We start from the raw sequence: 9,550 nt of genomic DNA, 5'->3' as shown, positions 1-9,550 counted from the left end.
ACCATTTTACTCTCCATTTTCCAGATGAGGGAACTGAGACCCGGCAAAGTGACTGGCCCAAGGTCACAAAACAGACAAGTGGCAGAGCTGGGATTAGAACCCGTGACCTTCTGACTCCCAGGCCCGTTCTCTAGCCACTAGGCCATGCTGCTTCCGACTGGGAAGAGGGTCTTTCAGCGCATCAATTCTCGCCCCCAGCCCCTTGCCCAGGATAATTCTACTTATTTGTATTGACGCCCGTTTACTTGTTTTGATGTCTGTCATCCCCCCCTCTCGACAGTAAGCCTGAATGGGCAGCGATTGCCTCTCTTTGTTGCTATATTGTACTTCCCAAGCGCTTAGTACAGTGCTCTGCCCACAGTAAGCGCTCAATAAATGCGACTGAATGAGCGAATGAATCAATGAGTGAATGAAAACTAGGCCGGGAAACCCAAGTCCACAGGTCCCGGACAGCAGGAGTCTCGGGGACACTGGGAGGGGCGAAGAGTTGTTCGGCTGCTTTTTCCCTTCGATCGATCAATCGTATGTATTGAGCGCTCACTAAGTTCAGAGCACTGTACTAAGCGCCGGGGAACGTACAATTCAACCCGGCAGGGCCGCAGAGACCCACCAGGTTAATGTGGGCGATGTTCTTCGCGGCGCCTGGAGAAACTGAGGCTGCACTTCCCGCCCGAAGCTTCCTGGCTTGGTTTTTCCTGGGGGAGGGTCGGGGCGACGCACAAGTCCCATCCAGACCGGTGCTGGTCCAGGTTCTTTGGAGAGGTCCAGGGGGTCCACCCCCCACTCGGCTCCTGCGCGTCCTGGTAGCATTTATTAATAATAATAATAATAGTAGTAATAACGACAATTTTGTTAAGTGCTTACTAAGTACCAAGGCACTATCCTGAGCACTGGGGTGGATACAGGTGAATCGGGTTGGACAGTCCCTGACCCACATGGGGCTCACAGTCTTCATCCCCACTTTCCAGATGAGGTAACTGAGGCCCAGAGCAGTAAAGTGACTTGCCCACGGTCACACAGCGGACAGCGGGTTCTAATCCCGACTCCGCCACTTGTCTGCTGCGTGACCCTGCGCAAGTCACTTAACTGCTCTGGACCTCAGTTACCTCATCTGGAAAATGGGGATGAAGACTGTGAGCCCCACGTGGGCCAACCTGCTCACCAGTGCTTGGCACATAGTAAGCGCTTCACAAAAACCATCATTATTAAGTGGCGGAGCCGGGATTGGAACCCATGACCGTCTGACTCCCGGGCCCGTGCTCTAGCCACTACACCACGCTGCCTCCCGTCTGAATCGATCCGAGGGAAAGCTACAGCATCTTTCCTGGAGTGGGGCCACCGAGCCAGCGCTTAGGACAGTGCTCAACACATAGTAAGCGCTTAACAAGTACCACCATTATTAAAAAAGGGCTGCCCGTGGAAGGAGATGGGCTTCCAGGACAGATACCTCACCGGGGAGGTCGCTCGTGGAAAATGCATCTGCCCTGGCTCTAGACTGTGGGCTCAGGGTGGGCAAGGACCGTCTCTATTGCTGGACCGGACTTTCTCCAACGCTTAGTCCAGTGCTCTGCACCCAGTAAACGCTCCGTAAACACGACTGAAGGCATGAATGCATCTGCGGAGCTCCCGTCCCCCCCCCCACCCCCCCCCGGTGTAACAGGTTCCGCGGCGGACGGTGTCCGGTCCTGGGAAGCAGGGCCGGGAAGGAAGAACTGGAGTTTGGGATCAAACCAGGAAGAGGAGCGGAGGGAATCGGGACGTTTGGATGCTGGGTTTGCGGGGTGGTTTGTTTTTTGTTGTTTTTTTTTTTTTTGGTGGTTTTGTTTTTTTGCCCTCCACCGTTATGACTTTTGGTAGGGGGAGACAGGCAGCTTGTCCTCTTGTCTTGGTGGCAGATTTCCCCGTCCCTCCTCCAGCCCGCAGCACGCGTCTCTTTCTCGTCCAGATTGGCCGCGGTTCGCGCTCAATAGAAGGAGGTTAATTTCCTTCACAAAGGTGAAAGGGGGCAAAGGCTCTGGGAGGCCACGGCGCGGAGACCGACAGGCCCTTTATTTATTTATTTATTTATTTATTTATTTATTTATTTATTTATTTATTTATTTATTTATTTATTTATTTTCAGCTCCTCGATTAGACCCCTTGATTTAGCACCCGATGTCAAACGGCAGACAAAATGCACCGATGCGGAATGAAAAAGGCAGGAGACAGCAAAGGATGATCGGAAAGAAGTTCATCCCAAAAGAGTCGGGCTAGGACCGGGGAATTTTTACCACGGGGGTGGCCTCCGGCCGGGATATAAAAAAAAAAAGTGGCAAAGGCCCTCTCCCTCCCGTGACTTTTAGGGATTTAAGCAACTTCACACGTACACACACAGGCACACGGACACAAATCAGAACAAACTTGCTTCAAAAAGAAATCCAAGTTCTTCTCTCCAGTAGCGGAAAAGGAGGGGGGGGGGGGGGGCATCTATCCGTTTCTGCTCCCAGAAATGTTGAATGAAGAACTTGCTCTTCTGGCGGAAAGAGTTGGGGGAGCGGGTGGTGCTGAAATGCCACTTGCCTTCTTCCAAACCGCTAAGAGGGACCCAGGCGTCCCGGTGCGGAGCGCGCAGAAACGGCCTTGATGCTGCCCTTTCTATCGCCCTTTTAGGGGATGGGGTTGGGGGGGATTGTCTTGGACGCCCCCTCTCTTCGTCCGAGGCTCTCACCTCTCTGGCTCGACAGGGTGGCCGACTTCCCAGACCTCCCTAACCATCTTTCGGACGGTTTGGGTCTTCACGTCTAGTGCAGAGCTCCCGCCCGCGATCTTTTCCTAAAGCCCCTTTCCCTTCCCTCTCCCCCTTCCCCAATCCCCCCTCCGCGCTGCAGTTTGCAGATTGAAACCCTCCTGACATATTTGGGACCATTCTTCTTTCTTTGTTGCTATTTTGCTCCAGAACTCTGGCTAATCCCCCCCCCCCACCCTTCCCCCCAACACCCCCCTCTCCCCAACCTCGATTTTTTTAGACGCTGTTCATTGTAATGCTGATGGACGTTTCCATTTGGCAGATCCGTGCCCCCCGGAGAAGAGACACAAAGCCCAGGCACGTGTGGCTTCCTATAGAAAGCCATCAGACCGTGAAAAGAGGAGGGGTCGGGCGTGTGCCTCCATCCAGGAGGGGCCAGAAGGAAATGGGAAGAAGGGGGGGGGGGGAAGGGGAAAAAAAAAAGAGGGAGAGGGCGGGAGGGGAGAAAAGAAAAGGAGCAAACACACACACACACACACTCTCCCTCACACACTCACTCTCTGTCTCAGGTACATCTGCTCTACCTAGAGAGAGACCCTGGAGTCCCTGCCCCTTTTTCCTCCATCCCTGTGGCCCCCCTTCCCGCCCCCTATCCCTCCCCTCCCATCCTTGGAGCAGCGGGAAGCGCTGATTGGCTCGGGATGGAGCCGGAGGCGAGAACAATGGCACCCTCCCCCCTTAAAGCGCGGCCGCGGCCGGGCCGGGGGGACACAGACGGCCGGCTCCGCGACCCCAGCCCGGCCGGACCACCCCTCCCCCCCTTCCCCGGCCGGACCCCACCGCCACCCCCAGCCGGACCCCTCCAGCCGGACCGGGCAGAGGGAAGGGCCAAGGGGAGGGGGCTGGGCTGGGCGGGCCTGGAAGGGATGCGCTGAGAGCCCACCGCCCCCGCCGGACGATCGGGAGAGGAGGAGGAGGAGGAGGAGGAGGTGGAGGTGGTCGTCCCCCCCCCCCCCCATCCCACACCTCTGCCCGCCGGTGGCACCCCCGGGCACCCCTGGGCACCGGCGACCGGTCCTGAGCCGAGGATGCCTCGCGGCTTCCTGGTCAAGCGGCACAAGCGGCCGACGCCGGCCTCCTACCGCATCCGCTGCTGCGACCACGGTCACCGGGACCTGCTGCTCTTCGCCCACGCCGGCTCCTCCTCCCCTTCGTCCCCCTCGTCGTCGTCGTCGTCGTCGTCCTCCTCCTCGCCGCCCCCGGCCCGCCCGCCGAGGCCCGGGCAGTTCGGCAACCCGGAGGCCTTGCCCCCCGGGCCGTTGTCCAGCCCCACGCGTCCGGTGAGCCGCGACCACGAGAAGAAGAAGTACTTCGAGCGGAGCTTCGAGCTGGGGTCGCCGGTGTCGGCCGAGTCCTTCCCCGGGCCCGGGGGCACGTGCGCCGTCGACCCCCTGCCCTTCGCCCCCGCCGACCTGAAGATGGGCACCTCGTCCGTCGCCCCCGGCCGACCGGCCGGCCCGGCCAAGAGGCCGCCGACGGCCGAGGGCCCGGCCAAGCCCGCCAAGGCCCCGGCCGCCAAGAAGCCCAAGGCCATCCGCAAGCTGCACTTCGAGGACGAGGTGACCACCTCGCCCGTGCTGGGCCTGAAGATCAAGGAGGGTCCGGTGGAGCCGCCCAGGCCCCACGCCCACGGCGGGCCGGCCGTCGGCGGGGCCGGGCGCCCGCTGGGCGAGTTCATCTGCCAGCTGTGCAAGGAGGAGTACGCCGACCCCTTCGCGCTGGCCCAGCACAAGTGCTCCCGCATCGTGCGGGTGGAGTACCGCTGCCCCGAGTGCGACAAGGTCTTCAGCTGCCCGGCCAACCTGGCCTCCCACCGACGTTGGCACAAGCCGCGCCCGCCCAGCGCCGGTGCCACCAACGGGCCTCCGGCCCCCGACCCCGCCCGGCCCGGGGTCGACCGGGACACGCCGAGCCCCGGGGTGTCCGAGTCGGGCTCCGAGGACGGGCTGTACGAGTGCCACCACTGCGGGAAGAAATTCCGTCGCCAGGCCTACCTGCGGAAGCACCTGTTGGCCCACCACCAGGCCCTGCAGGGCAAGGACCGGCCGGGCCCCCCCGAGCCCCCGGCGGCGGCCGACCAGGCGGGGAAGGAGCCCGGGGGCCCAGGGGAGGGTCCCGTCGAGTACCACCTGTGCCCGGTGTGCGGGGAGACCTTCGCCACCAAGGCCGGCCAGGAGCGTCACCTGCGCCTCCTCCACGCCGCCCAGGTGTTCCCCTGCAAGTACTGCCCCGCCACCTTCTACAGCTCCCCCGGCCTCACCCGCCACATCAACAAATGCCACCCTTCGGAGAACCGCCAGGTCGTTCTCCTCCAGGTGCCCGTGCGCCCCGCCTGCTAGGGAGGGCCCCAGCCCGGCCGCCCGGCCACCCGGGGAAGGGAGGGAAGTTGAGGCCAAGAGGGGATGATGGGGAGGGAAGTTGAGGCCAAGAGGGGATGATCTCTCCCCCCCACCTCCCGTCGCGAAGCGCTGACGACGTGCCGAGCACTGTGCGGAGCGCTGGGGGCCTCGTCCCCCTTTGACACGTCAGGTCGCCCGGGCCCGGACAGAGTGACTGGCCCGGAGGCGCACGGCTTGACGAGTGGATTAGAACCCACGACCTCCGACCCCCTCCCGACCCAAACCCGGGCTCTCTTCACTAAGCCCCGCTGCTTAGACGCCCCTTCCCCCATCCCCGCGAGAACCCGCTCCCCCCCCCCCCCCCAAACCGTGCCTTCGCTTGTAGAACCACAACAGGGGCAACTGAGTCCGTCCCGCATCCTCTTCCCTTCGCTTCTCCCCGCAACAGCTTCTCTCCGTTCGGAGAACGCGCCGGGTGGTGAAAACTGAAACGTGAAAAGTGTTGTCTTTTTCTCGGTGTAGCGTGGTGATGACCCCCCCCCACCCCCACCCCCCACAACCCTTCGTTACTCAAAGGCTTTCTCCCCCCTCTTTTCCCACCCCTCCTTCCCTCCAGTTAATCGGATCACGAAAAAGCCGCTTGATTTCTCTTTTATAGGGGAGCCGCCAGCCCAAGCGACCCGCGGGCCTCGCCGGCTTCCCTCCTGGTCCTTCTCTTTTTGAGTCTGGGCAGGGACGGTCCTTATCTGTTGCCGAATGGCCCGTTCCAAGCGCTCAGTACAGTGCTCTGCACATAGTAAGCGCTCCATAACTACCACTGAGCCCTGGGCCCTTCGGCAACACCCGGTCCGACGATTAGATTTTTTGGATGTCTTTCCCGTCTCTAGAAAGCCCGTGCCCTCCCTTCCCCTCCGCCCCCTCTCCTCCTACGGGTGGTTTTGAGTCAATCTCGAGGAAATGAATGCCTTTAATACTTCACAGGCTGTAAATCGAATTTACCTGATTAGCTTTATTATGGCTTGTGAACCGCTGGATTCTGGCTTTACCTTTTTTTTCTTTTTTTTCTTTTTGGGATGTGAACAAATCAAAAAGAGAAACTGCTTCAAGAAGAGTTTTCGTTAGCATAGCCACAAATGCCTTGACTTGTTGTTTGTGGGGGTGGGAGGGAGGGAGGGAGGGAGGGAGAGGGGCGGGGGAGGGCGGGATGGGGAAGGGGTTTCGGAATACGCTGTAGAAACTGCCTTAATATTATTCTACGTGGACCTTTTTTGTTCGATAATCTTGGCTGAGGTAGGATCGTCCGAGTTTACGTTGAAATGTATATGTTGATTTTATGCGTGATTGTTATTTATTCGTTATTTATTTATATTAAGGATGAAGATGATATTATTTGATGGCGGATCTTATTTTTTACGCGCTGTTCTGTTCCCTGCCACTGGTGACATTCCACTGTGCGTTTCGGAAGAGGGTTTTTTTTTTTTTCTAAAAAGGGATCTGTTCAAAGGTTTTAACTTTTATACCTATCCATTAGGGAATTGCATTCAGCCGAACCATTGTGCTCCCGCGGCCCGGCCCAGCCCTTGTGCCACCGACAGCTCTTACTTTTAGATGCAATCTCTTTTCTACACACATTATTTTCTTAATCGTTAGCTATTTATAGGACGCTTCGATAGAACTGTTTCAACTGTATAACTATTTACTATTCAAATAAAATATTTTCAAAGTCAAACGCCACGCGCCGTGTCCTGCTCCTCCTAATGGATGGGCCTGCGGCGCGCTCCCGCCCCCGGGGGCGCGGATGGGGGGGCGGGGCCGCGGACGGGGAAGCGGGGGCGCGCGGGGGGTTGGGAGCATGCGCACCTCGGATCTGGTCTCGCGGCCCCAGGGCCTTTCCCGCCCTTTCTCGCGCGGGGCGGGGCGCGAGGAGGGCGAGGCGCGTGCGGGGGGGGGAGGGGGCGCCCCTGAGGCGACGACGGCGGCCATCTTGGGGCCTAAGGCCTAGCGTTGCCCCTCGATGGGGAGCGCCTCAGTTGGCCCCGAGGGGGCTGAGATGCGAGGGGCTGCTACCCACATAAGGGGAAGGCCCCTGAGAGAAAGACGGGGTGCCCCACTCCACTTGACCATCATTGGTTCCACACACCCCGGGGCGATTCCCTCCCTACCGCCCCTCGCCTTGGAGACGGGGCCCCTGGCCGCCACGACCGTTTGGGCGGCAGTTCTGTTACGGACGTTGGTCCGCCAAGTTGAGCGAGGGGCCGTCCTCGAGTTGGCCCTCGGGAACCGAAGGCCCTGGAGAGAGAGACGGGGTGCTCCACACCAGTCCACTTGACCATTGTCGGTTCCACCCGACCCCTGGGGGCGATTCCCTCCATACCGCCCCTCACCTTGGAGACGGGGCCCGTGGCCGCCACGGCCGTTTGGGCGGCAGTTCTCTTACGGACGTTGGTCCGCCAAGTTGAGGGAGGGGCCGTCCTCGTGTTGGCCCTCAGGAGCCGAAGGCCCTGGAGAGAAAGACGGGGTGCTCCACCCCACCCACTTGACCATTGTCAGTTCCGCCTGGCCCCCGGGGGCAATTCCCTCCACACAGCCCCCTACCTTGGAGATGGGGCCCGGTGGTGGCCACGGCCATTTGGGCGGCAGTTATCGTCCATGACGTTGGTCGGCCCAGTTGAGCAAAGGACCGTCCTCAAGTTGGCCCTCAGGAGCCTAAAGCCCTTGAGAGAAAGACGGGGTCACTCCACCCCGCCCCACTTGACCATCCTCGGTTCCACCTGGCCACCTGGGAGCGATTCCCTCCACACCGTCCCTCGCCTTGGAGACGGGACCCAGTGGCCGCCACGGCCATTTGGGCGGCAGTTCTCTTACGGACGTTGGTCCGCCAAGTTGAGCGAGGGGCTGTCCTCGAGTTGGCCCTCGGGAGCCGAAGGCCCTGGAGAGAAAGACGGGGTGCTCCACCCCACCCCACTTGACCACCGTCGGTTCCATCCGACCTCCGGGGGCGATTCCCTCCATACCGCCCCTCACCTTGGAGACGGGGCCCTCGGCCGCCAAGGCCATTTGGGCGGCAGTTCTCTTACGGACGTTGGTCCGCCAAGTTGAGCGAGTGGCCGTCCTCGAGTTGGCCCTCGGGAGCCGAAGGCCCTGGAGAGAAAGACGGGGTGCTCCACCCCACCCCACTTGACCACCGTCGGTTCCATCCGACCTCCGGGGGCGATTCCCTCCACACCGTCCCTCGCCTTGGAGACGAGGCCCGGTGGCCGCCACTGCCATTTGGGCGGCAGTTCTCCCCCCGACGTTGGTCCGCCAAGTTGAGCGAGGGGCCGTCCTCGAGTTGACCCTCAGGAGCCTCCCTAGGCCGAGAGGAGACAGCCCAGTTCGTCAGTCAATCGGTTGTATTTATCAAGCGCTTACTGTGTGCAGAGCGCTGTGCTTCATCGCTCGAGAGAGTGCAATCTAACGATAGACACATGCCCTGCCCACAGTGGGCATCTGGGAAAAAGCCACCCCTGGCAGGGAGGATGGGAGCGAATCTGTAGAACGGAGATTAAGAGCGTGAACTCCACTTTCTGTGGCCCACCTGAGTTAGCTCGTATCAACCTCAGCGCTTAGAACAGTGCCTGACACATAGTAAGCGCCTAACCAGTACCATAGAAAAAGAAAGGCAGCAGGGTCAGTGGAACCCCAACCCACTGCACGGGAAGAGTGAGTTACTGAAGTGCCTTAGCTTGCTTTCCCTTCGTACCCGCACCAAGCAAGGGGCTCCCAGCAACCGAGGAGGAGCCAGGGGGCAGGTTTTGCTTTTCTTTTTTAATAAAGAAAAGACACCGTAATAATAATAATAATAATGATAATAATAATGGCTTTGTTAAGCAAAGCACTGTTCTAAGCGCTGGAGAGGATACAAGGTGATCAGGTTGTCCCACATGGGGCTCACACAGTCTTCATCCCCATTTTTCAGATGAGGTAACTGAGGCACAAAGAAGTGAAGTGACTTGCCCAAAGTCACACAGCTGACAAGCGGCTGAGTCGAAATTTGAACCCACGACCTCTGACTCCCAAGCCCATGCTCTTTCCACTGAACCACACTGCTTTTCTAATAATGGCATCTGTTAACCGCTAACTATGGGCCAAGCGCTGTTCTAGGCACTCGGGAAGATACAAGGTGATCAGGTTGTCCCACGTGGGGCTCACAGTCTTAATCCCCATTTTACAGATGAGGTCACTGAGGCCCAGAGAAGTCAAGTGACTTGCCCAAAGTCCCACAGCTGACAAATGGCAGAGGTGGGATTAGAACCCGCAACCTCTGACTTCCAAGCCTATGCTCTTTCCCTTATGCCATGCTGCTTCTCACTAAGCACTGGGGTGGATACAAGCTTGTCTGGTTGGACCCAAGCCGCGTCCCACCTGGGGCTCACGAGTCTTAATC

General features: G+C 59.4%; 1 protein-coding gene across 1 annotated transcript; it reads left to right on the top strand.

Annotated features, from left to right (window-relative positions):
• Window positions 1–3,722: 3,722 nt before the first annotated feature.
• INSM1 (INSM transcriptional repressor 1) lies at window positions 3,723–5,413 on the top strand. The gene has a single exon (XM_029069701.1). It carries the CDS (start codon window positions 3,814–3,816, stop codon window positions 5,122–5,124), a length of 1,311 nt encoding a protein of 436 aa, XP_028925534.1. The 5' UTR covers window positions 3,723–3,813; the 3' UTR covers window positions 5,125–5,413.
• Window positions 5,414–9,550: the final 4,137 nt, after the last annotated feature.

The sequence above is a fragment of the Ornithorhynchus anatinus genome, chromosome 1 (genome assembly GCF_004115215.2).
Source record: "Ornithorhynchus anatinus isolate Pmale09 chromosome 1, mOrnAna1.pri.v4, whole genome shotgun sequence".
Classification (NCBI taxonomy): Eukaryota; Metazoa; Chordata; class Mammalia; order Monotremata; family Ornithorhynchidae; genus Ornithorhynchus; species Ornithorhynchus anatinus.
This window is presented reverse-complemented; position numbering and strand designations above follow the sequence as displayed.